General features: G+C 40.6%; 1 protein-coding gene across 3 annotated transcripts in view; it reads right to left on the bottom strand.

Moving 5' to 3' along the window:
- WASHC4 (WASH complex subunit 4) overlaps positions 1-27,255 on the bottom strand; it is a 51,414-nt gene extending 24,159 nt beyond the window's left edge. For 2 of the 3 annotated variants that reach the window (XM_072655806.1, XM_072655807.1), the window contains exons 1-19: positions 27,135-27,255; positions 22,400-22,539; positions 19,802-19,855; positions 19,650-19,715; positions 18,137-18,182; positions 17,695-17,762; positions 15,570-15,652; positions 12,745-12,787; positions 12,092-12,195; positions 11,096-11,216; positions 8,347-8,470; positions 7,571-7,698; positions 6,915-7,075; positions 5,896-6,022; positions 4,946-5,071; positions 3,594-3,701; positions 2,540-2,686; positions 2,341-2,420; positions 1,425-1,530 (exon numbers count right to left, since the gene is read on the bottom strand). In XM_072655806.1, the coding sequence (XP_072511907.1) occupies positions 1,425-1,530; positions 2,341-2,420; positions 2,540-2,686; positions 3,594-3,701; positions 4,946-5,071; positions 5,896-6,022; positions 6,915-7,075; positions 7,571-7,698; positions 8,347-8,470; positions 11,096-11,216; positions 12,092-12,195; positions 12,745-12,787; positions 15,570-15,652; positions 17,695-17,762; positions 18,137-18,182; positions 19,650-19,715; positions 19,802-19,855; positions 22,400-22,539; positions 27,135-27,195 (1,893 nt within the window). In that variant the 5' untranslated portion in view covers positions 27,196-27,255. Of the gene's footprint in view, positions 1-1,424; positions 1,531-2,340; positions 2,421-2,539; positions 2,687-3,593; positions 3,702-4,945; positions 5,072-5,895; positions 6,023-6,914; positions 7,076-7,570; positions 7,699-8,346; positions 8,471-11,095; positions 11,217-12,091; positions 12,196-12,744; positions 12,788-15,569; positions 15,653-17,694; positions 17,763-18,136; positions 18,183-19,649; positions 19,716-19,801; positions 19,856-22,399; positions 22,540-27,134 lie in introns of those variants that run through there. The other variant, XM_072655808.1, reaches the window with a different exon arrangement.
- Positions 27,256-27,576: the final 321 nt, after the last annotated feature.

Raw genomic sequence — 27,576 nt, 5'->3', positions numbered from 1 at the left:
CCCTCAGCTATACAAATACTTTATATGTCCAAAAAGCTTCCATCCCAGATTCTTTTTCCCAACATTCATGTCAAACAAGTTGACTTCCAATACTAAATGTAGTATATCGAGATACTGGTTTTCATGAGTAAATGATTTTTAAATAACTACTATACCCAACAGAGAAATTAAGTTAACTGAAATTCAAATGATTAAGGGGAAAAGGAAAGATGGAACTTTTTTTCCCTTACTCAGCAGCTGCTTTATTTTATGTTAGTGCCTTTTGGCTTATTTCCGCCATAATAACCTTCTAGTACCCTCTTCTCCACAGAAGAAAACAAAGGAAAACCAACTAATGACATCTGAGTGGCTGATTTCATGGGGAAAGTGCTGAAAGCAGGGAAGATCTCAAAATGTGCTCCACATCACTGAAAATGAGGAACCATGGAAGGAGCAGACAAAACTTGTGAGAACTGGGATTTGTCAACATTCCTTCAGGCCCGATGGCAAACAGGACTCCTGACTGTGGAGTAAAGCATACCTGCTCCAACAGTAATGAGGACAGCTGAGCATGGCTCGGGGGAGGGCAGAGGGTGGGAAGAGGGGGTGCGCTGCTCTAAGGTCTACTACAGAGCACTTTCCATACATGGTCTCATTGGGTAGAACTGCCTGGTAGGGTAAGGAGTGCAGGAGTTACTACTGATGAGAAAACTGAAATGCAGAGAGGAGGTAACTTCCCTATGGTGGACAGCTATCATGTGTCATAAGCAGGATTCAAAGCCAGGTGTCCCATTCTTTCCACTGTACACCCACTACTTCAGGGGAAGTCACTGACACAGCTCCCGAATATTCTGGAGCTGTGTGCATTCCCTGGTTTCAACTAAGGATCTTTCCTCAATTCACTAAACACTGAGTACTTTGCCTTGGGCTGTGTACCACCCAGCTCCCTTCTCCCTCTTTCCCTAATAGGGGATCTACTAATAGGAATGAAAGGTATGCTGACAGATACTATCACTACTGAGCCACTATTATCAACCAACCTCCTACTTTGGTGAAGTTGGGAGCAGACAAGGCTCTAAATAGACTCCTTGAGTGACAGATTCCTCCCATGCAAGAATTTAATAAAGAAAGGTTGGTTCTTCTAGTACAGACCACTGGAAATGGTTTCCATTTCTTTCACATGCTCCACTTCTAACTTCCCAAGTTTGGCTACACTACCTTCTTCCATAACCCTTTCCTAATAAAACAAACAAGACCAAAAGAGGGAATTACTAAACTAGTTTCACTCATAACAATATCAAGGCCTCCTAACTAAACACAAGGGGACACAACAAAGTACAAAGGGAGCCCGCTTCTCAAACGGCAGAGTAATCAGTGGTCACTTTTTCAGAGACAGTGCCTCATTACACTACAGTAAGTGAGGCTTTTCTTGGTTCTTTACTTACATGTAGTCTAGCTGCATCAACAGCATTTTCATACACATCATCTAAATAAATTGGAAAGACAGCTCGATGCCAGTACAGGAAACAGCAGTCGCACTGCGTTCGAACTCTACAACGCAAGGCAGTAATGAGCAGTTAAAGAAACCAAAGCTACTCAAGACACAAAAATGAAAGGAATGAAGCTCGGAGATGCCAAATCACAAGCCTGTGTTTTACAAGGTATTTGGCAATGGGTTCAAGTGCCTTTCAAAGGACCAAGACTAACAAGAAATGTTGTGCCAATCAGTAACTTACGGCAGATGCTTTATTCTCGGCTAAACCTTCTGAAAAAATGGGAGAGGAGGTCACAACCACCTATCCCTAATCCCTGTCAAATGTTCTCTTCATCTGAGAGAGCAACAAATGACTAAGCCTCCTGCGATAAAGGGACACACAAGTTCATCATTTCTCCTTGTGATGGGAGGTCAATGGCATCAATTACAAAAGGAAAGAGTTACTTCCTGACTCTACTTCCTCCATTAGGAAACAAAGCATTCATGACTGCCACATTTACACAGATAGAGATGAATATCAAGTGCAAATCTGTTATGAACCTAATTCATTTGAAGTCAGGAAGTTCATAAGGTATTTTATATGGCAACATTTGTGAGAACACACTAGGATTCACACTGCTAACTACATCCGAGGTGACATCTTGTTCTTCTTAGTTGCAAAGAGCCTCATCTTTAAATGTGGGGAAAATTGGCTAAAGAAATCTACGGTTCCCATGGACTGTCAAAATGAAGGAGAGAACTGCTCATGAGACACATGGATTCACTACTTCTGCCAAGGTCCGAGTTATGAAAATTATGAAAAGGTCTTCCTTTATTGATCAGATAAATCTGATTCATTTTCCATTCCCAGCACATCTGCAGCTCACCTTTCTCTGAGTTCACTAATTAGATCCAGTTTTTTCATCACTACTTGGAGAGGGAGTAGCTCTTCGTCCTTAAATGTTTTCTGTGGGGGAAAAGAAAAAGAAAGGGCCAAACGCTGGCTCATCATCATTGTCGTCTTCCAGGTTGGCTCAGAATGCAGAGCTGCATTGTAATCAGAAACAGAATGAGGAGAGAACATACCATCTGGGTGCCCACACTTAGAGCCAAGGAAAGGATGAGGCGCCTCTGACGGGTGCTCGGCCCATTGAGAGTGTTCTCAGCCAACACAAGGGCAGAGAGGACGTCGAGGCGCTGCTCGCTGTACTTTTTGTCTGAAATTACTCTTTTCTTCATGAGAAAAGAATGAAAAAAAGAGAAGTCTGACTTCTGATGCACCAACCAAAGGACAGAGGCCGCATGCTAGGTGACCATTTCCAAACCCCAAATATATAAGATTCAGAATTGGTCTTCCATGCCCGACTTTCCTTTCTTCTTTTTAATAAATACTTGCTGAATTGAAAAACAATTTTACTGACTTTAAAACTGCATTTATTTATGGGTAGAGTCTACTTGGAAAGTATCCCTCCAATGGCCTCACCCCAAGTCTGATCTTCCCATATCCCACCAAATTCTCCCCTTCCCCAGAGAACACCCTCAGGAACCCTGGACCTCATCACTGCACCATCTCACAGATGAACTCTTCTGTACATGTTGTTTCCCTAAATTAGAATGTAAGTCCTTTAAAAAGCAGGAACTATCTTTTTGAATGTGTATCTCTTTGAATCCCCAGGGCTTAACACAGTACACAGAATGTACTTAACAAATGCTTTTCTATTCCACTGCACAGTCTCCCACTAGACTGAGCTACCCTTGTGACAACACAAAACCATTATAGTTGGACATTCTTTAGACATTACTGGCTGCTCCCTGCACTAATCCAGGGGATATTGTCTACTAGGCCCTGTGATGAAAGAACAATACATCAAACATGGCTCTAAAGGCCGAAACTGCCTTGTAATGCAATTGTACTTTTTAACTAACCATTAATACCCTGTTATATCATGTTCTACTTTCAGGAGAAGGTTAAACCTAACATTTCAAACTAAACTCAAATCAGCGCAGCATTACTTCCAAGTCTGTGCTGGGGAGGCCAGTTATGAGTTAGCTCAAACATGGAAGACAAAAGTTAAGTACAAAGACCTGCCTACAAGCCAACAAAGACAACATAATTTGATAAAGATGATATATAACATACCTTGGCCACAGAAATAGAATTAAGAGCTTGATGCTGAAGGTGCTGGGTTATGTGTGAAACAGAATCAGCCACAATCATACTTCTTCTGTAAAATGTATGCTCTATTGCCTTTAAGAAACAAAAGAAAAAAGTCCTCTCCAATGATTGCATTATTGGACTTTAAAAGTAATTTTTCTCCACTGACTCACTGATCCATTTCAATATTTTTATACTTTGACACATCAAAAGATATTTATTTTGAAATTCTTAAATACTGAAATAAATCTCTTTTTTGGTCTCTTATCTATAGCCAAATGCTATTTAGAAACTTTTCTAGGACAGACTATTGATTGCCAGTAAGTATTTACATGGAAGGGCGCTAATTCAGCCACTATCAGACTAGAAGAAGAAAGTAATCATTGTAAGGTTTAGCCAAAAATGTCATCCTAAATATAATATTGTAAATCTAAGTTCATCTTCCTACATGATAACTGCATTTCCTCTAGAGAAAAGATCTGAAAAAAAGAACATTTTTCTGACTTTACTGGTAAATCATCAAAGTAGAGTTAGTTTTTTACATGTTTTAGATGACCAGGCACCATTAATCAGGGTACCTTCTAAAGGTGCTTACAAAGCTGTAATCACAAAACTTAAGAAACACAAGTAAGAATCTATTCCTTTTCTATCATTATAAGCCAGTCAAAAAGGACAGCTGTCCATTGGTGATGAGATTCAATGAAAGAGGCCTCAAGGGCAGACCTGTTGGGCAAAAATTCCCCAAGACATATCCTCAAACCATGTGTTCTTCACGTTTGCTGAAACAAAGACCCAATCCCATGGACAGGGGAGGCCTGACATTCTAACTGCCCTTCCACAGCCCTGTCAGAAAGGATGAAGAAACTTCTCCTTGCTGATGGCACAGTCACCCTGAGGCCTCCCACTCAGACCCAAGATCATGATCCAAGCATCACTGTCTCCTGGCAGTGAGCCTGAATTTCAGGCAAAGGAAAGGAAACTCAAACTACCTGTGAGTATCATGCAAAGCCAAACTTAAAAAATGATAGCAAATGTGAGAAAGATATTTTAGGAAACAAAAAATATCTTAAATTTCCAAGAATAAAGAAGTGTTCTTGAACAAAAAGGCAACTTAGTTCTCCCATTCCAAGTACTTCAGGCAGGTACATTATGTACAAGGGCAGTACCTTCCTATCAAAGTCATTAGTGTTGACATGAAGGCTTCGGGGTTGGCTTTGGTTGTTTATGTGCTGGTTCCCATGCCCACTGGCCAGGTCGAGTCCCTGGCAGTCCCTTTGAGATCCCCCCAGCTATCTGTCACTTCTGACAGAACGCAGTTACATCATCCTGAAACTTACCTTGAGGAGCTCCATAAGTCTGCATAAGGCTTTGACTGAAGTTTTGGTCATGGGCTTCTGCATGGACATGTGGAGATTCATTGTGGTCTTAATAATGGTGCTAATGCTGTATGCATATAAAAAACCCTGCAACCAACAGAGTACTGTTTTAAGATGACACAGTGGGCAGTGGGTTACTTCTACTCACAAGGGAAGTAGGTTGCTACACTGTGGGGTGGTGGGAAGTAATGGTAAAGCTCATCAGAGGCCCTGAGTTCATAGCATGTTTCCTGTTTGTCACCTGTGTGACCTCAGGCAAGCCACCTGATCTATCTTTTCCTAAACGTCTTTATCTACAAAGTGAGCAGGTTAGATTTCTGGCCTCTAAGGCCCCTTTCAGCTCCAGCACTGTGATTCTCTGAGCCAATATACTTGGAATGCATTTCCCACAGAAATAAAACCTAAACAAACACTTGCAGTCCCACACTTGGCACCACTAGGGTCTTATCTTCTCCCCTCCTCTCTCCTAAGATACAGGATGGGGCTAGGAAATTAATGAAGTGGCAGGAGGCTGGACATACAGCACTTGGCCTGAGGAGGCCTCCAACCAGCAAGACCCCAGGAGGAGGTAGTTTCTTTCCTTCTAGGGCCATCAAGAACAGATCCACTTGCTCACCAATATGAACGCTTCCAGACTTGCCTTCCTTTCCTGGCCCACTGGGGCACAGAAAGTATCTCACAGCTTCCACCTTTCCATACTACCTCTCTCTGAACCAAGTACCAGTTCACAATTCTCTCTTCTCACCCACCAGTTCCCAAAGATGACCAAACAACATGGCTTGGCCTATTTTATCAAAACAAAATGTGACTATTCTTTTCCAGGTAAAATTCAACCTTGTATCAATCCAATTTCCAAAAGTTTTTGACAAATAATTCACAAAGTATTTCACAGAGGGCAAAATGTGTGCTACCTGTATAAAAACGTTGCATCTATTGGTGAGGTCTTCAGCAAACTTATCCATTCGCTGTTCTTTAGATGAAATGGATTCCATTTTCATCATCCATGAACTAACAAAGACGTAGTAAGACTGTACATCTCTAACAAAGAAAAACATCGTGCTTTCAGAAGCGATCTTTCCTGAGAACATCTACAAGAGGCATACTGTCCATTTTATTTCAATTTTACAGATTAAACAACATTAGTATCTCAAGATTGAGATTCATTTTCTAATAACAAAAGACCATTCAGCAGTAAGAGTACAAGCAATAAACATTCATTATCATACATGATGTCAGCAAGAAACTCTTCCTGCTTTTTAATAGATAAAAAAGCTGACTACCCAAAGTAGTCAGCTGTTTATAGAGCACTAAACAAAGCAACCAACACTTACAGCCACCATGGACTAAACCAGCAGACGTAAAATGTCAGTTAGCCCAATGTAAGGGGGTGGGAGGTGTCAGCTAATTGGCAGAGCAGATGGAGCACCAGGCCTGCAGTCAGGAAGACCCGACTTGAAATCACACTTACGAGCTGCATGACTCTGGACAAATCGCTTAACCTGCTTGCCTTAGTTTTGCCAACTGTAAAACAGGAATAAAAACAGCACCTACTTCCCAGAGTTCTTGTGAGGACCAAGTGAACTACTATTTGTAAAGAGCTTAGCACGGAGGCTGGCACACAGTAGGTACTGTACAGATGCTGACTGCTCTCAGTCAAAATACTATTAAATTCAACTAACACCAAAAAATCCACATAATCTTGATCTTCATAATCTAAACTCAATTTAAACAGATAATCATACAATCATAAAGTTTTAAAAATTCTACTCATGTTACTCTGAGAAATCCTATCACTAATGCCGCTCTCTGACGACGAATAAATTAAAATCAGATACTATCTTCCTTTCCCCACATGATGAATGAAGAGTCCCTATTACATCTAGAAACAGACAACGTCTTCCCAGTTATCAGGCAGCTTTAGGTAACATACTTGGTAAGTGACTGGGCCTTTTGTTGCAAAAAAGTGTCCCTGTGCGTTTTAATGGCATGAAGGCTTTTTTTGTCAAGGAGTTTGGCAGCTGCTGGCATTTTCAGGATCAAAAAGTTATCCGCAAACCAAATCACATTAGCAGTTAAAGTGATGGCTGGTACCTGAAATGTTGAGAGCAAAAGGGAAAATTAACAGGCCCATGAGGTAATGAAAGCTCATAGGATCAAAACCAATACGAGGGACGATGAACTAGTTTCATGTAAAAATTCACCTCCAAAGTAGGCACCATGTAATCAGTACTCTTGTATACCGTATCAATGGCAGCATCATGATAACTGAAATCCAGGTCTGACTATTATCTAGTTTACAAATCCCATCTAAATTACAAGAAAGATAATAAAGACAAACAAAACAGAAGCAATTCCCTGGGTACTGACCCACTTGAATTCCCCTTTGCACTAGTATAAGAAATAACTGCTGAGACATGGAAGTTCTCATGGCCAGACAGATCCTAACTTGCTAGTCCATCTGAAGTAAGCTCCAAAATCTCTGTTTTTAATTATGCACCAAATCTCAGAAAGGAAAAGAAAGCAGATGCTTTTGAACCTGTCTGTTTCACTTCAAAACAACAACAAAAAAGAGCATACCATTCTTACCTTCTTACAAATGTCCAGTAAAGATTTATAAAATTTTTTATCTACAGTTCGAAAAATCTGGAAGTGCAGCACAAAAAGTCCACACACTCCAACATATTTGTCTCTCTGGTCAATTTCAGAGGGTTCACCTGAAAAAAGACAATGACCAACTTCAGATGAGAAAGGACGACTCCTCTATAAATCTACTCTCCAGGAAGCACATACAAGAGCTGTGGCATTTTCAAGTGTGAGAACTCCTTCCACCAATGCAGATAGCAACCTGACCTAAGGTTTAGTCTAGTTCTTTATTCATTCTGTTCAGACTGGGCCTCCCTGTCTCACTCAAGCTGAATGTATAGCAGCCAAACACCACTGCTGATTGGTACAGAAACTCTGACCTGCTTCATTCTCAATCGTGACTAGATCAACCCTCCTTGGGAAGAGTGGTCCTCCCCACCCGCATCCTTGCTCCCAGGGGATTACCACAGTGGCGCAGGATTTAGTGCATTTAATTAGCTTTAATCAACCAGTCTGCAGCTCAGAACTCCCAAACTCAGATGTAATGGCCTCAACTTCCCCAGTTGCAGAGACAACATAGATGTCAGTAAAGAAGTTCTAAGGAGCTGCTTGAAACACATAGTACTAAAGTGACTTGCCAAGGGTCACAAGGCTAGGAAGTGTTGGAAGCAAGATGTGAACCCTTGTCTTCCTGACTTCAAGCCCAATATTCTAATTCTTCCTCTTTATAGAAAAGGCCAATCAGATAAATGATAAAATCAATGGGGACTTTGCATTACCGAGTTTGGCTTCTACATTTGCAAAAATTGTGCGTATACTATGTGCAAATTCTTCAGCAAAAGTGCTATTCTTTGACACAGATACTCCTCCGTTAAGAGAATCAAACTGTTGCTCTATGCAGGCCTAGAAAGGAAACATTCACAACAAAATAAGACCCACTGGTTAGGAGATCACAACACAAAGACAACAGAATCTAGGATATAATCACATTGTAAATTCATCATTTAAATATTACAAATTTAAATGCCATATAACAAAGCATTCTGAAACATCAAGTGTGTTCATATAATATACAGAACGAGATTCAGTTCACATGCTATATAACAACACCTTAAACCAGGGGTGAGGAATCTGCAGCTGGCCTCTAGGTCTTCAAGTGCAGCCCTTTCTTAGAGGAGGCCAAAGGTTCCCCACCTCTGCCTCAAACAGAATGGTCTGAGGTACAGTAAAACTGAAGTTAATCTATATCCATACAAAAAGTAAGGCCTAGAAAGCCCAAGGAAAGAAGTCTTCCTCTAACAGCTTGTGGGCTATCTGGACACAGAAACCACCTGGAATGTCAATGCCAGCACAGCACTAGCTCGAACAGGTTCTGCCCAGTAGGAAAGGCTTCCAGAATGATGTGGCTGAGAATCAGCCTCCCTGAGCCTATGAGAGGCCAAGCACCAGAAAGCTTACCACTGGGGATGGGGTTTTTTGGCCACTTTTTTAAAGCAATAGAAGATGTTTTCCATATTACTGCAGGTTTTTCTAAAGTCAATTTTATTGTGTTTTTCAGTCTTAAAAGTTATTCATACATTTTTAAAAATTGCAGTTGTCCTTTCCACGTTATGCCTTTCTCCATCGTGGTGTCGATATGTCGTGGGTTGGCATAAATCAAATGGGAATTTGGGGAGTTTGCAGAAGCCAAAGGTGACACAGAACAAGTTCAGAAATTCAGAAATGCATAAAATATATGTAAAGCATTGTATAATATCAACATATTTCATCTTTTAATACTGTAATAGTTCAGTCTTCTTCTCTGGTACAAAGAAAAGACCAAAAAATTTTACTTGGATTTTCCAGCCCCCCTGTGGTGTGGAAGGGATAATTGTAATTTTTTCTTTTATTCTGAATTTAAACACCAAATGTCAAGTAAGTTAATATTTGTAAAGAATCCTCTAGCACCATGCCTGTCATATAATGGGTGTTGTAGAGTTGCTTATTCCTTCCTTTCTTCTTGGAAATAAAGGGCATTTGCATACGTGTAAAACAGAAAAAGAGGACTGTACTGAAACTGTAGGTCTTACAACACATTTGAAGTATGTATTTTTGGTCTTTTTAAAAATGTATGAACATAAAAAGTTCCTTATAAAAAAATTAACCTAAATAACATTTTATTCTTTAAAAAAGGAATTAAACAGTATATTTTACTGCTGGACATCCCTACTTTTCTCTCTAAAATACATTCCCTTTGTCATCCGGATTCACATTCAGTCACTTTCAGTCATGTGCAACTATTTGTGACCCCATGTAAGGTTTTCTTGCCAAAGCTGGAGTGATTTGCTATTCCTTTCTCCGGCTCATTTTACAGATGAGGAAACTGAAACAAATAGGGTTAAATGACTTGCCCAGGGTCACACAGCTAGCAAGTGCCTGAAGCTGGATTTAAACTCAGGTCTTCCTGACTCCAGGCCCAGTGCTCTATACACTACACTACCTAGCTATCCCATGGTATTCTACTTACCATGAAATAAAGTCACTGAAAGGAATTAAAAACAGTATATATTTTCAACTAGCTTAAATATTAGTTGCTCCAAAAAGATTTTTACATCATAAAGGTTCTTTATTTAGCAAATCCTTTTTAAAATAAACAACACAAGAATGTTTCTGTGCTCTAAGAAACAAGGAATATGATCTGGGAATATGTGAGATGACATCAAATGAAGATTCAAAAAAAGACCTGATGTGACGACAACCATGTAAACAAGAAGAACAAAGAAATAAAAACCAAACGGGGCTGAATCATAATGAGCCAATCTGGCCCTAACGATGAGTTACGAAAGGCAGCGTGGCTACAGCACACGGAATAAAGTACTGGACTCAGCTGCTGCACTGGGTATAGTCTGGCCAAAGTATAGGGGTTGGGGGGGCCTCTTCTTGGTTAAAAGGGATGGGTTTGTGGGCTGGGGAGAAGGAAAGAGAAGGAATATACTGATAAATGGAGTGATCAAGAACCAAAACCTACCAACAGGATTTTTTTCTAAAGTCATTCAATATGACAAATGTCATGAATGCTACAAAAGGTATTCACTAAATACTTGTTGATAATGGATGCTGTCAAGGCCCTCTCTGAATTACTGTAAATATTACACTAATAAGCACTGAATGAATGAAATTACAGTGTGGTCACCATTTAAAGAAAAGTCAAAACACTTAAAAAATGAATATACCAAGACAGAATTTTATCCAATTATTTCATTCAGATTTTAGGATGGGTGACTGACAACAAGCCACACCGCAGGGACAGCCTAGTGGGGTGCAAAGGGCGTTTGACTCCACGGTCAAAAGGCCCGGGCTTCAATCCAAGCTCTGCAACTTGAGACAAGTCAACTGAACCTCAGTTTCCTTACATGTCAAATGAAGGGTCTATGCAAGATAAATGATCTGAGTCTTAAGATGGTTCTTGATTAACCAACCTCAAAGATACATTTTCATCTATTATGCAACATGTATTCTATAGAAGTCCAAGAATGTTATTTAATTTACCTGGAATATCATTCCATCAAGTAACTGTCCTTCTAGTTTTTGCAAAAACTTTTCAAATGGCTTCAATTTTTCTTCCTGGATCCCAAACTTTGAAGGATTGTGGTGGACAGACTTCAGTAACCTTTATTAAGAGAATCTTGGTTGTAACTAGTGCATCTTAAATCTAATTAAGTTCTTTATATGTGAAGTTAAAATTCCACCCCAAATGGCAAAAAAATAAAACTCTGAAGGTAAAACTCTTGACTGATCTTCTACATGAATGATCCTAATAAATTCAATCTCCTTGTCTCAGACTTGTTCCCCCAAAATGTAAAGTTCATTAAACAATATCCAAATTAAGTTGACAGATGTGAAATAAATTGAAACCAAGCCACTCTGACATAGCCCAATTCAATTTAATTAGGGTCTATTAGAATTATAATGTACTAGGATTTGCCTAAATATATTTCTTTATTTATATGTTCTTTTTATTTTATTTTTATTTTATTAAAAAAGGCATGCTTTTCTTCAAAACATGAAAATCTAGATGAACAATATGAATAAAATAGAGTTGATTATTCTTTTGAACCAAAGGATTCACCACAGGATTACTTTACATAGAGACTTTTAACCAACCAATCAACAAGTTTGTATTAAACACTTACAATGTACCAGGTACTGTTCTAGGTAAAAGGAGATAATATTTGTAAAAGTGCTCAGCTCAGGACCTAGCACACAGCAGGCCCTGTATAAATGCTTATTCCCTTACTCCCTTCCCTAGGTGCTGGGCGTAGCCCTGCTCTCAACGCTCTCCCATCCCAACGGGGGAGACCACAAGAAGCCCCTAGGGAAGGAGAAGAGAATAAATACAAGGGAGGTGAACACCCCTTTCACTTGGACCTTCATAGCCATATCTCAATTTTCACAGCTGGTACTCCATGCTAAATTTTCACTCATCTGTCAATTAAACAAAGACCCACCAGCACTGCAAAGCATAAAAGAGCCACATTCACTCACCTTTTATACATCGTCCAATGGTCTCTCAAGGTGGCATGATTCTCAACAATCGCATCTAGCGTGAGTAAAACCGTCAGCAGCTCTCCCAGGTGCTCATACATAGTCTGTCAAAAAAGCTTCAATGATTATCACTTCCAGCAGCCACAAGACTTTAGAATTTCAAAAGAACAGTTAAGTGGCTGAAGGTATAGTTAAGTGCTGATGGATCTGATCCTCTGCTGGGACAGTCAGCTTTGAGAAGAAGGAAAATTCTGCCACCAGATACACCCCTAGGCTTGGCTACCTTGGCTTGAAAATAACTTTTGCCGGTCACAAAAGAGATGTCTGGGATAACTCATGGGTGGCCTTGCCACTACTGAGCAACCAGCTCTGGGTCCATAAGGCACTGAAAAGGCATCATTAGTATTTTATTTCAAAGATAAGAGTTACCCTGATAAACTGAGACAGTGGCATTTAAGTAAACTGTCACATTAGCTTCTGCAGCCTTGGTTCAACAGGCAGAGAATACTCTCTACATATTAAGACTTATTTTAGTTTGTTGGGTTCATTTGATACAATTTTTCCCCATCTAATACTAAAAATTAAACATTAACAAAAATAAAATTTAGAATACAAATGTGGGAATTTTTTCACTCACATTAAAGCACTCTTACCTGAAAATGAACTCCAGTTGTCTCTATGATTTTGGGGGCAATCCTACAAGAAAAAAAACAGAACCATGTCAAACACTAGTTGGCTTTTTATGACTCATTTCTATTTCAAGATGATGGAGCAGTAGATGGCTCTTATGAATTTTAATATGTATTTCTCTCCATTAATTCTTAACAGTAGTCACTATGAGTTAATGTGATTAAACCAGCTATCATAATCATCAAATCCAGTTTTCCATGTGAGAAGCTGGTTCATGGACACTCAGGACTAGTACTAAAAACCAGATGGAGGCAGTGTCACTTAAGAGAAAAGAAGACTACTATCAGGAAACCCAAGGCCTGAGTTCAAATCCCAGCACCTACCAACACTAGCTGAGTCACCCTGAAATCATTTCGCCTCCTGCTATTTCAGCATCTGCATCTATAAAATGGGAACCATAATGTTTGTACTATCCACTTTTTAGGGTTATTGGAAGAGAAGTATTCTGTAAACTATAAAGCACTACGTTGGATAGGTCACAGTGCAGAGTTCTAACAAAAGGTGATCCACTAGAGAAGGAATGGCGAACCACTCCAGTATCTTTGCCAAGAAAACCCCATGGACAGTACTAAAATGATAAAAGAGACGACATTGGAAGAGAAGCCCCTTGGGTTGGAAGGCATTTAACATGCCACTGAGGAAGAGCAGAGGACGACTACAAGGAGCTTCAGAAGGAATGAAATGGCCAAAGCCAAAAGGAAGCTCAGCTGTGGGTGGAAACTCCTGTGCTGTAGAGATCAACACCATAGAGGAACTCAGAATGTAAGATCTATGAACCAAGGGAAGCTGGAGAAAAAACGTTTAAGCATCAACATCCTGGGTGTCAGTGAACTTAAATGAATGAGAATGGGTGAATTCAATTCAGGTGATCACTACCATACACTACCGCGGAAAGGAATCCCTTAGAAGAAATGGAACAGTCAATGTAGTCAATAAAAGGGTAAGAAAAGCAATACTGGGGTATGATCTCCAAAAAGACAGAATGAGATCTGTTTGACTCCAAGGCAAACTGTTCAACATCACAGCGATACAAGTCTGTGATCCAAACACTGATGCAAAGAGGCCAAAGTTGACCAGTTCTGTGAAGACCTACATTGTCTTCTAGAAATAACACCAAAAGAAGATATCACATTCATCGTAGAGGGTTGGAATGCTAAAGAAAGAAACCAAAAGATAACTGGAATAACAGATAAGTTACCAGAAAAGCAGCACAGTTTTCCAAGAGGCAGAGGAATTAGAGACCAAATTGCCAACAGTTGATGGATTATGGGGAAAAGCATGGGAGTTCCACAAAAAAACCAAAACCTCTACTTCTGCTTCATTGACTACACTAAAGCCTTTTACTGTGTGGATCACACCAAATACTGCCAAATCCCCAGAGACAGGAATACCAGATCATCTTATTTGTCTTTTGAGGAACCTGCATGCAGGTCAAGAAGCACCAATTAGAACTGAACATGGTTCAGTTCTAAACTGACTGGTTTAAGATTGGGAAAGGAGCACAACAAGGCTTTCTATTGTCACCTTATTTATTTAAATTATATGCAGAGTACTTCATCCAGGATGGATGAATCAAAAGCCAGAATTAAAGTTGCCAGGAAAACTACCAAAAATCTCAGTTCACTTTGATGGCAGAAAGTGAAAAAGAATTAAGAGCCTCTAGATGAAGGTGAAACAGGAGAAAAGCTGGCTTGAAGTTTAACGTTAAAAAAAACTAAGATCATGGCTTCTGGTCCCATCACTGGAAAAGGCTGAAAGCAAAAGAAGGGAAGGGTAGTGGATGAGATGGTGTCACAGAAGCAACGAACATGAGTTTGGATAGACTTTGAGAGATGGTGGAGGATAAAGGGCCTGGACTACCGTGGTCCATGGGGTCATGATGAGTTGAACACAACTGAACAACCACAGACAAGAAAAAAGTGGCTGGGGGGACAGCATATCAGCTTGGGATTGGGAGATGTGGTTTTTAATACTGGCTCAGTGATTTGACTAGCTATGAGAATTTAGGAAATCACTAAGCTGCTGGGGGCCTCAGTTTCTTCATTAGTAAAATGAAGATCATTGTACTAGGTGACATCTAAGAATCATTTCAACTCTAACGTTCTATGAATCTAAGAATCTATGTCCTGCTGACAATGGGTCAGTAGCATTCCATTCATATATGAAAAATATAAAATAATTGTCTCCTTGCAGGGTAAAAAATAGGAACAAACATTACTAGTAGCTTCTGGTCACAAAGAGGGAGAAGTCAGAGGTAGTATGATAAGGTGGAAAGTACAATGGATCATGAACCAGGAAACTGGCCACTCATCCTGCAACTGTCACCAACTTACTGGATGAAATCAGGCAAAGCTCATGGCCTAAGAATCAGCAGAGACTTCTGTCCTATCTCTCTCCCTACTAAGCTACTATGAGGGTAAAAGGTGATCATATTTGCGGAAACTGTTTTGGAAAACAGAAAGTACTCTACAACTCTGAGTTACTCTCCAAAACTAGGTCTACATCTGTATGGAAACCTAAGAAATCCAACTTCTTGTCTGTCTCGTTCCTGTAAGCCTGAAAGAGTGACAGAGGAATATAACAGGGGCCTAGAAGCTGGAGCAAAGGATCATTTTCTCATCTAGCATTTGGATTAATTTGAATTGAACCAACAAAACTTTGAGATTACTCTGTTCAGATTCTGACCCAAACATGCAAGATCTATTTCTGTTAATGAAGTAGAATTGAAGAAAAACAACATTTTATGTGTCTATAATAGAAAAGCAAAAGTATTTCTGAAAATCATTACTTGTTATTGATATAAAGGGCAGCCAATTGATGGACTACGTTCATCACCACTTCATAGCACCTTGTAACAAAACAAGAGAGTTCCTAAAATGACAAAGAGGGTACATGTTACAGAGTTGTTTTTTCCAAGTATTTTTTAAACTGAAATTTATGGCACACAATGCTTATCACAATCAGATCATCTTCATTTACAGTTCAGTTAATCAACACATTCAGGAAATTAATCCCCTCCAGGTTTGTACTCTCTAAACTCTCCTTGGAACCAACAAAGCAACACTCACCAGGAACCAAAACTTTAATCCAAAAGGAAGAAAGCTACAGACACTTAAAAAGACTAAGTTCATGCCATCACCTAAGGGAAGATCATGAGCAAGCACAGGAAAATCATTTCTATCTGCAGGAAACAGGCTGTGAACTAAGAGTTAATCCATATCCTTGTCCTTTCCCCAGAATTTACAGACTTCTGCTTTCTACTTCTGAGTTTTTTATCTTTAGGAAGGATTATCTGGCTAATTAGGCCTAGTTTACTAACTTTATTTTTCTACCCAAAAGACATCTGAGACTTGCACTTAACACTCACAGATTGACAAATATCTCTTCACCATCCCAGTGTATAGCAGAATCACCTCCAGGATTCTCACAATTCTAATCAGACTTTACTTTAGAAATTATTGCTTTTCTCAAAGATATAAGAAGCCTTTTATTTAGAAGAAAGCCTTTTATTTAGGAAGAAATTGTGAGATTTTTTTACTTCTTCCTTGATGTTTGTTCGTCTTCACTCCAATCAGCTTAATTTAATTTTGCATTTTATAAAGCCCTCTGAAATTCTGTAGGTTATGATCAGGCAATTACTCAAGCTGGCTAGGCCCTGAGTCTCCAGCCGTGGGCCTGTTCTGTCCAACATCTTTATCAATTATTTGTATGATGTTCTTTGGGACCTACTGATCAAATCTGTGGTTACCACTAAACCAGGAGGGACTGCCAATATATCACATGACAAAATCTTAATCTCAAAAAAGATCTCTAACAGGCTACATACAATCACAGGCCAAATCCATTTAGAGGGAGTTAAGTACAAATGCAAAATACAACAAATCCAAAAATCTAAAAAAATTCCTTGAGCAGAAACCTGAACTGAACTAATCCTCCTCCTAGAGACTGGAAACTCCAGCAGAGTTCAAAGAAACCATTCTCTCCTTAGACACTACCTTTTAGGGCTGCCACATCCCACTGCTCATGCATAGTGAGCTTGCGGTCCACAAACACCCCCAGATCATTTTTAGTTGAATTGCTTTCCACATCTTATATTTGTGAAGTTTATTTTTTGATCCCACATAAACTTTATGTTTATCCCTATTAAAGTTGATCTTAATAAATGCACAACCTAGCCCAACATTCTGGTGTGTTGAGATTTTTGGGATGCTAAAAATCCAACGTGAGAGATATACTCTTAGCTTTGTGTCATCCAAAGATTCAGTAAGTACACAAGTGGTGCCTTTATCCAAGTCATTAATAAAAATATTAAATAGCACAAAGCCAAGGATAGATCCCTGTGGCACTCCATTAGAGACCTTGTCCATGTTGACACTGAACCACTGACTATTCTGACTGGTCAAGCATTTCCCTATAAATGTGCTGTATCCTCATTCATGTTTTTCCATCTGATCCACAAAAGTACCAGGACAATAAATCTATGAGTAAATGAGGTCTTCCTTCTTATACAAGTGACCTTCCTCTTGTTCTTCACATATGGCCCTCCAACTCCACACCTTTGCACACCTAATGCCCAGAATGTAGTCCCAGCTCTTCAAAATCCCAGCTTTCAAAATGCGCTCAAGCAAAACCTTTTCCACCAAACTTTTCCTGATCCACCCACCTGCTACTGCCTCCCCAGTGCCCCACAAAACCATTTGCTTCATAGTTATTGTACAAATTTTTATATGTGTTTATTCATGTACATGTTTTCTTCTTTAATAAAACATAAGCTCCTCAAGGGCACTTGGTGCCCTTGCTGCCTCACACAGAACCTGGCTCCAAGCAGGTCCTTCATAAAGGCAAGGTGACTGGTTGATATCTGTAGGATACAGGAGACTAAAAAAACTCCAGGAAAACGGCAAGTTAATTACCTGTAAGAATGAAATGAATCTCCCCATCTGAATTTGGCAATCACCTTCTGCCATGCTGGAATCTGTGGCTTAAAAAGGTAACAAAGACAACTGAATTTCAGAGAAGTCAGCAGTCAGACTTAGTCGACAACAAAATACCAGTTTTTTTATCTTCAACTGTGCCTAATATCACCACACTGATATCTTCACAGCTCTGCTCAAGTGACAGTGTCTACGTGCCCACCCTCGGAAGCCCGCCCTCCCAAAATACATTATGTTTAACTCTGTATTTACGCTGTATGTGTAAATATTCTGTACAATTTACATATATATTTCTTGTCTTCACCATGACAAATGTAACCTCCCTGCAAAGAGGGATTCTTTAGGCTTTGTCTTTGTAAACCTCCATCATGGAAAGAAAGCAATCATTATCACACCACTTTTTAGAGCTAAAAGAACTTACCTCCTTCCCCATAAAACAAAAGACCATTGTAAAATTTAGTTTCAGCCTGTTTCAAAAAGAAAAAAATTGTGTTTTTAGCAGGCACATGGGCTTTGTCCATACACAGCTGAGCCTCAGAAGTCTAAGGCCACAGGGTACCCTATGACACCCTTTGGTAGCTCTGTGATCTCCTTCATGATGGGGCTCCTCCAAATATCACCAAGCACAAGGTGGGAGATGATTTAAGGGCAACTCTATCTTGGTGGGGAACTTATCAACCATGGCAATCACCCAGACTTCAAATCTCAGAGCCCCACTTTACCTGCCCAGCCCGACTTATTCTGGGCCCACAACATGGTACCCATTTGTGCAGCCTTTGCACCATCATGCAGGCACTCCCACAGTGGTGGTCCTCCTGCCTCGACTTCTCCCTCTCATGGCTACTCCACATACAGGTGCCAAGGAAGTAAAGTGTCCATCTTGCCATCGCAAGGCTCAAGGGTGCCACCTCTGCCATTAAGTGGCTCTATCGTCATGGACAAATCTTTCCACCTATCTAGGTCTCAGCTTGCTGGGTAGTATGAAGCCCTAGGTAAGAGGATCACCAAGGGCCTGTCTAGCTCTCATGATCACTGAACAAATCACGTCACCTAAGCCTCAGTTTCCTCTTCTGCAAAATGAGACTGCTGAGAGGAAACTGTTTTGTTAACCTGAAAGTGCTACATGAACCAGTTATCCATGTAATGGACAAGTCCATTCACCTCAGTCCACTGCTCAAATGCCATGCATGGCTCCCAACTGCCACTGGATAAAATGCCCCCTCCTCAGCATGACTCTTCACCCTCCAGGATCCTAACATTCTCCCCTCATTTCATACTCTGCATTCCTGCCAAACTCCTACAGCTCCTCCCTGGGCTCATCCTCCCCTGCTGTCCCTCGGTGCACCTGCTCTCACTGTCCCCTCAGGCTACTCCTCAGCTCTCTGAAATCCTTCTCTCCCTTTAGGCTCAGCTCTGGTGCCGCCCCTCCAGGACCTTCTTCAAACTCTCAGACTGTTCTTCAAGATTTCTCTGCCCTCCCCTTCCCTCCCTTCTCTCTGTCTCACACATACACACACAAAATTTACAGGCTCCTTGAAGGGCACTTCTGTATCCCTAATAACTAGCAAAGTGACCTGAAGATACTAAATTGTTCAAGTCCATATAAACTGGGAAAATTTTAATCATCAGCGTAAAGTTATATTTCTAGTATTCTCCAAATGCTCCTTTCCTGCTTCCTGGCCCATTTTAACTGGCCTACATCCCCTATATAGTACAATTACCTAAGAGACAAGGTTATAAGTACAAGGTTAGAAGGGAACAGCTGCCACCAAAGCTTTAACCAGCCCTTTGGTGACCCTGAGCTAAAGTTCAAAGGATGGCAGATTCAACAAATACCATTCAAATTAAAAAAAAAAAAGTGGGCCATATTTGATGGAATATTCATTGGAAAACTATCAATTTTAGAGAACATTTACAATATAATTAATAATTACCTCATATTTTAATTTCTTGATTTCACAACAAAGAGCAGCATACACAGTGATGACTTTGTTTAAGACCTAGTTTAATTGAGCAGAGAAAAAAATTTAGTGGATAATGTACATAATAGTTTTTATTTTAATATTTAACTATTAAGATTCTTTACCTTGTTTTCTGTCTTTATGAGCTCCAGAAGGGAAGACTGTTCATAAGGCAACAACTATTTAAGAATAAGGGAAAAAACACCTTTTAGTTTGAAAACTGCCCATGGTTACGAAATGCTCAGCACTGCACTAAACACTGCGCTGCCCCCTTACGTCAAAGCCTAAAGTCAGAGAATCGCAGGGTTCAGAGCAAGGATCTTTGGGCAGCGTTAGTAGCCTGTTCAGCTCTGCCCTCTAGGACCAAACAGGAGTGGCGCTGTCCCTCTTCCCCATGACAGTCCCTGGCGTCCTGGATGGCATCACTATACTGTGCCCTCCACACCCTCCCCATCCTGAGTCCTTTCCATACCAGGCCTAACACCCCCAGTTCTATGAACCAATTAAGACAAATGATTAAAAAGGAAAGGAACAAACACAAGGAAGGAGGTTCCGATAGGACACAGTTCTCATCTAGGTCTAACTCCACTGGGCTAATTTGGACTGTCCCCTGAGTCCTCAGGCAGCTTATGAATTAAAATGAGGGAAGGCACAAGCTAATGTCTTAGGAGAAATAATCTAAACTCTGCTTATGAGATGATGTTCTCTGAGTTATCAGTGATGCCACAGGGAGAGCACCTGAAGATGTCCATGTATCACATCCAAAATATCTAACAAAACACCGAGCCTCAACAAAAGTAGTGGGAATAAGACAGAAAACCCTCCTTCATCACTGGGCAAAACCATGGCTCTCTCATCTCAGGAGCATGATGAGCAATTTTGGTCACCACTTTGCAAAAAAGAGATCTGTCTTCTGAGGTCTCCAGCAAATGCACTTCCATGCACAAAATCCACTTCCATGAAGCCTTCCCTGGTCCCCTGAGTGAAACTGACCGTTCCTCCTCCTTTTAACTACAAGAATTCATAGGGCCTCTCATGGCACTTGACACACAGACACCATGTATTAAACGTTATCTGTATGCATGTCATCTCCATTTACTAAACAGCTGTGTTTTATTTATTTAGCTTGGGATCAGAGAAGACAAAAAATGTTTGCTAAGTGAGCAGTCAAATGACAGGAGGGCCAAAGAAGGGTGACTACAACAGTCAGAAAAGGGAGGAGGAAGGAGTAAAAAGATGACTATTTCTTGGTCTGGAACCAGAGAGAAATCATGCAAGTCTGTAAAGGCACAAACAACATCACTCTTACTATCACATTATGGCACAGAAAGGTCAGGGGACATCTCTTTAAAGCCAGAGAGATCAGTTTAAGACAAATAAAAGGAAATGCTTTCAAGTGGGCATTGATAAACTTTCAGAACTCATTACTCAATGAGGTGGCACTGACTAAATTCATAAAAGGAGCTGCAAAAAATCAGAGAAACTTCCAGATGACTGACCCATCATGCAAATTTTTAGGGAAACTCTAGGATATTTGGGAGATCAGTCACTAAAACTCTGAAAGCCAGAGAACATCTGCCAGAGTAAAAGAGTGGGGCAGTAGGAACAGCCTCAGATTGCGTTCAAACCTCAGATATGCTGGATGTGATGCCTCACAAGGAAACTCATTTATCTGAACCTTTTCACTACGGTCCCCTTTAGCTCTGGAACATATGAGATTACTGGCCACATGGATCATAAATCTGATCCAATGTCAATTCTCATATTGTTAGAATAGATGAACTCTTTGAGAAAGAAATACATATTGAGAAGAGCTTTGAAAAAAGTCTATTTAGTGGAAGATCCTTGCAAAAAGGACTGAAGATGGCAGAAGGGGGGTGAGGAGGAGGAGGAAAGGCAAAAGAAAGTTAAGAATTAGAAATGAAGCTAAAAAGAACATTAACAATTTTCTAGTTTTAAGACTATACTTAAAATATTATAATGTTGTATACAGAGATAATGATGAAAGTCTTATTTTTTTCTAACGTCTCAGATTATTTTTCCTGGAAGAGATTCAGAATAGTGAATTTAGTCCTGGCCTTTAACTAGATGAGGCCTTAATGACAGAAAGAGCTGCTCGTCCCACTGAAAGAACAAGAAGGAATCACCATCCATTGGAGCAGGAATTCTGGGGTTGCCCGGCTTCACTTAAATCCAATTCATTTGCAAGCCAAGATTACACCTCCCAATGTCACTGGAACCCTCTGAGAACAAAGTATAAACTACAGCACTTCTTGGGTTAAATATGAGAGCTGCCCAAATCAAGAGGTTGGGAAGTCCCCAAAGAAGGTATCGAATCAATCACTTTCTGAGGAGAAAACTGAGGGGAAAATCAACTGTCTCAGTACAATTCTACCTAGGAAAAAGACAGCAGAAGCCAGGGTCCTGGAGTTGGCGCTGGAGCCCAGGATCATCTCCTGGCTCTGACCCTCTACAATGAGTGAGTGCTGCCAAACCAGGCAGGGAACAGTGCCCACAGTCACCCTTTCACTACTGGCTGATGGGACTGTGGAAGAGAGAGATATGATTCACCTAAAAACACAATGAAAACCTGAGTGATTGAGGTGGGAACTAGGACGCAGTGCACATCCTCTCAGGAGGCCTTTCAACTCATAAGGTTCTAAATTCTAAGAATAAATATTCCTTAAAAATATGAGATTCATTATGCGACAAACAAATCTGACCTTGAGTGCTATTGGGTCTAGCCTGAAGTCCCAGACATCACCAATGGAGCTATCCAGAGCATCCTCGATTCTTCTTAGCTGAGATGTATACTCCTCAAGAAATTTCCCATAATTTTTCAGCTGAACTTCAGCATGAATTTCTAAAAAGTAAATTTCAAGACAGTAGTTGATATGGCACACAGTAATGTACTCAAGAGAAAAAAGCTTTTCTTCCCATTTCAAGGTGATATTAATTATCTAAACTTCATGCTCTAACTAACTGACATTCCTGAAAGTATAGGTCCAAAGTTTAAAGGGATCTTTTCTTTGTCAGTGGATATATTGATTTTTCTGGCATCTAGGATGCTACATGAGAAGTTTTTCTTATGAATCACTTACAAGTTCTGGCTAATCTAACGACTATCCTACAATCCATCAGAATAAAGACTTTGTTCCTTTAGCCTAGGCTTTCAGAAAGCCTGGGGTCTCTGGGAAAAACCAAGGGCAACTGAACATTCAGTTGATATCTGTGTGTGAGTATTATTACAAAGTCTAGTTGTACTGTTGGATTAAGGTAGAGGTAATATAAATCTTAAAGTATGATGCCACATTTAAGATCTTATTTTCTATATCCTATAAGCCTTGAAGTTTAAAAAAAAAAATTGCTCACATCACCTTTCTTCAAAATCCAAATTTTATCCCAATATAATTCTAAAAATCATTTTCCCCAAAAGTGTGCTTTGCACACTGCATATGGATGAAATTTCTGAACTGGGCCTGTGACTGCATTGGTAGAGGGAACTTCTGATGAGAAAATCACCTCTGCCTGTGGACATCAACATCTGTTCCTGCAACCAGCAATCTAAGAGAAGCTATGGGAATACTGGAGACGCTGGAAATCCTGAAGACCTGGGCTGTTAGGGGGCTCCGGACAGGTCTCTTAGTCTCTTAGTGAAGTCCTAGGCAACTATGATATGCAATAGTCCATCCTTGCAATTATACAAATATATCACTCAGGTTAGAAAAACTGTACTATAACTATATCCAAGGAGAACCTCATATTCAAGTTTCATCTGTAAATTATTCCTGGAGAGGGTAGATTTTCTCCAAAAATGATTTCTAAAAAAATCTTTTATTTACAGTAAATATCTCCTCAGAAAGTTACTGGGAGACTCAAATAAGATAAAGCATGTAAAAATAATCCACTATATTTAAAGGATCTGATAAATGCCCATTATTGGTAGAGCAGACGAAAGTTTTAAAGGTTTTTTGAAAGGATGACTCTCAGTGCACAGACAGGTGAGCTTGGAGTCAGGAAGACCTAAGTTCAAATTCAGCCTCAGACACCAGCTGTGTGACTCTGGGCAAGTCACTTGATGTCTGCCTAAGTCTCCTCCACTTTTTCCATCACTTAGCACACTATCTGGCAAACAGTAGGCATTTAATAACTGACTGACTCTTGAATATATGACTCTCTAAAAAGGACTTTAAAAATAACACAACTAATCATCTCACTTTAACCTTCATGATGAATCCTTTTTTGTTTCCAAAGATGACAAATTTAATTACAATCAAAATCCTGTTCCTTTTATCTGTTTTAATACTTAATTCTACACTTCTGTGTTCTATAAAACCAAAGAGCTAATTCATGCATCCCCTAATGTCAGGAGCACCTAAAATCTATGAGACAAGAAAGCATCTTTCCTGTGTGGCACGGTACTAAACTGCAACATATAACAAGTTAGGAGACCAGGACTGGTTTCCTCATTTCACCAATGACTTGTCTGAGTAATATGATCCTTTAGCCAATCAGTGCTCCTTTCTCACATTTTATACCCACCAAACTCTTAACAATAATAAAGTAGTATTGTGGGGCAGTTTAAAAACATGGATAATCTCCAATGTGACACAGAATAGGGCAACGTATCTTTCCCATAGTTCTAGCTAAGTTACATTTTTTCTAAGAGAGCCCAATAAGACATCTCACTGTCACTCAAATGTAAACTGTCTACATATGTGAGAGCAAGGAGATATATTTAAGAACAGGCAAACTAAGTTAATGTCAGAAATAATGTGGAAAGTAGTTTGTCACTAATTTCAACCAAGTTTTACTTCTGTAGGAGAATTTGTTCATGGTTGAACCATTTGTTCATTACTAGATCAGTCATGCACTGGTGAAAAAAAAGTAACCTGTTAAAACATTTTAAAACTACCTTCCCAACAAAGCCATCTGAATAAAATCTGAGAGAAAAATCTACCCAAAATGGAGTCATTTAAAATGCTATTAACATGATTTACCTTCAATAAATTTTGTAGAACGCAAGAATAAGTGAAAATTCTGCATGAATAAACAAGTGTGTGAAAACTACAAATCTGGTTAATAATATACTGCTTATAGTAATACATAAATCCCCCAAAAAGGAGGAAAGGAACATATCATCCAATATATTTCTAAAGTCCTGAGCCACAATCTCTTTAAATTGTGTTTTGTGAAAAACTGCAAACTATGGAAAATCATATTAAGTTCAGTACTTAATGCTGGCCATCCTTCATGTAGAATATAATGAAATTTAACTACACTGTAGTTTTTTTAAAAAGTGATGCAAAATTTGGTTAGAATTCAAAAAAACAAATAAAACTGTAATAACAGAGCTATAGGAAAATCTGTGCATGTAAAACACTAATTGACTAGAGAGCTACAATCCTCAATTGTTTATATAAGTCTACAAAATGCTTATTTTGAGATGCATCTTATGCACATATACGTAAAACATACAAACACTTACAATTACTAAGTCGTTGCTAAACAATAATAAGACATAGATTTCCAAATGTCAAGCTCTACTAAGTATAGCTGTCCATTAAAATTAGGATCATATGCTCTCAAAAAAACTTGGAAAGACTTACATGGGCTGATGGAAAGTGAAATGTACTGTGTACAAAGTAACAGCAATATTGTAAAATGACCAGCTGTGAATGACTTAGCTGTTCTCAATGATACAATGATCCAAGACTACAGGACTTATGATGAAAAATGCCATCCATCCCCAGAGAAAGAACTGATGGTGTCTGAATATGGTTTAAAGCACACTTTTTTTTAATTTATTTTTTCTCGAGGTTTTTTTTTTCTGGTCTATGTTTTCTTTCACAACATGACTAATATGGAAATGTTTTGCATGACTGCACATGTATAGCCTATACTGAATTGCTTTTCTTCTAAAAGGGGGGCCTGAGAGGGAAGGAGGGAGAAAGGGAGAAAATTTGGAACTCAAAATTTTAAAAATCAATGTTACAAACTGTTTTTGCACATAACTGGGAAAAAATAAAATACTAAATAATTTTTAAATTTTTTTAACATGTTTAACATGTTTTTAAAATATAAAACAAAATTAGGATCATAGAATTTAAAGCTGGAAAGAACCTCAAATCATCTCATTTAATGCCCTAATCTAACACATGAAGAAACCAGGACCCAGAGAGTTGACTTGTTCAAAATCAAATAGCTAGGAGATAATTAGCAGAGTTAGAATCTGAATCCAGGTCATCTGACTCCAAACCCAATCTGATAACTCAATTTCATCAAGCAGAACACCATACAAATAAATTAACTTTAATGAATAGATTCTCCTAGCCAAAAGAGCAGCTGCACTAAAGAATGCATCTTTGAACACTGCTTGATACTAAACAACCCTCACCCCTCCCCAAATCAAAGAAGCTCTAAAATACCCATTTTTTTAAAGGATCTAAGCAAAGCTTTTCTTTTTTCTAAAAAACTGACAATAAGAAAGTGGAGAAAACAAAAAAATAAACCAAATTTTCAATAACCTGGTTTCAAGAGAAAAACAGGAAACAGGAACCCAGACCTCAGCTTATTTAAGAGCTCCTCAGCCTGAGAAAGCAGCCCCAAAGGCAGGCGGCCACGGACTGTGAGCAAGCTGAACTCCCCAAGGATGCAGGGGACGGCCAGGCTCGGCTCCCATCACCAGGACTGGGCTTCCTCTAAGCCCCAGCCAAAATGCCGCCTCCTGCAGGAAGCCTTCCCCCGGTCATTTCCTATTTCTTCAGCTTACGGCTTGTTTTGACAAATCGCTCGCCTGCGGTCGCCCCCGTTAGACTGTGAGAGCTCCTGGAGGGCAGGGGCTGTCTTCTGCCCCCTTTAGTATCCCCCCAGCACCGTGCCCTGGTATACAGTAGGTGCTTCATAAATGTCTGCTGAACTGAAATGAAGGAGGGGATGGGGCGGAGGGTGTCATGGGGCTTGAGGGGGAAGAAAGAAGGGGCACAAGCTGGGGGGCTCGGAGGGCAGTGGAGGAAAGGGGAAGGTCTAAGCTGGGAGAGAAAAAGTGGGAGAGAATAGGGAGCCATGGCGGGTCAGGCTGGAGGAGGGGAGGGCATTAAGGGAAGGGGGGGACAGGTGAGGGGGGAGGGGTCAGCCTGAAGGGGCTCCGCCTGGGGAGGGTCAGTCTACCGGGTCAGCCTGGGGGAGGAGCGGGGGAAGGGGGTGGAAGAGCCCATCTCGGGGGCCTGGGGGGGGGGGCTGGGCACAGCTGGGGAGGTCAGTGGGGGGCATCGATCGGCCTGAGGGGAGGCCCCGGGAGGTCCGAGAGTGGGGTGGGGGCAGGACACGGAGGGGTCCGGGCCGGCGCCGGCTTGGAAGAAGGGGAGTCCCCAGGGCCGGCCCCTCGGCGGGGACACCAGAGCCTCCATCCCCAGCAGTCCCACCACCACGCCCTCCCCGCCCCCTCCTCCACCTTACTCTGCGAGCCGTCGTCCAGACGGTCAAACTCCCAGTCCGGGGACAGAGTCTCCACCGCCATCGCCCCAGCGACAGCCTGATCGGCCTCGCCCCCGTGACTGACGGGCAAGCGGGAGCTCACGAGACTTCCTGTCCCGCCCCTTCTACTTCTTCAAAACTCGAGTACGCATGCTCACCCCACTCCCCTGCCCCGAGTGCCGCCGGGAAATAGAGTCCTTGAATGAGGTTCCGCCCCGGCGGCCGCTTCCGGTCTCGCTTCAGAAGGTGGCGCCGAAGGCCGGCGGCCGGGACGCCAAGACTTTTGCGGGGTCTCAGAACTGACAGGCTCCTCCTCCCCCCTCCCAGCCCAGGAAGGCCCCCCGGTAGCTCTTCGAGACCTGGGGACCCTCAGGACATAGCGAAGCGAGGCGGAATCGTGACAGTCATGGGGTCACAGAGTTGT

The sequence above is a fragment of the Notamacropus eugenii genome, chromosome 3 (assembly GCF_028372415.1).
Source record: "Notamacropus eugenii isolate mMacEug1 chromosome 3, mMacEug1.pri_v2, whole genome shotgun sequence".
NCBI lineage: Eukaryota > Metazoa > Chordata > Mammalia > Diprotodontia > Macropodidae > Notamacropus > Notamacropus eugenii.
Note: the sequence above shows the minus strand (reverse complement) of the source record. Positions and strands in the feature narration are given on the sequence as shown.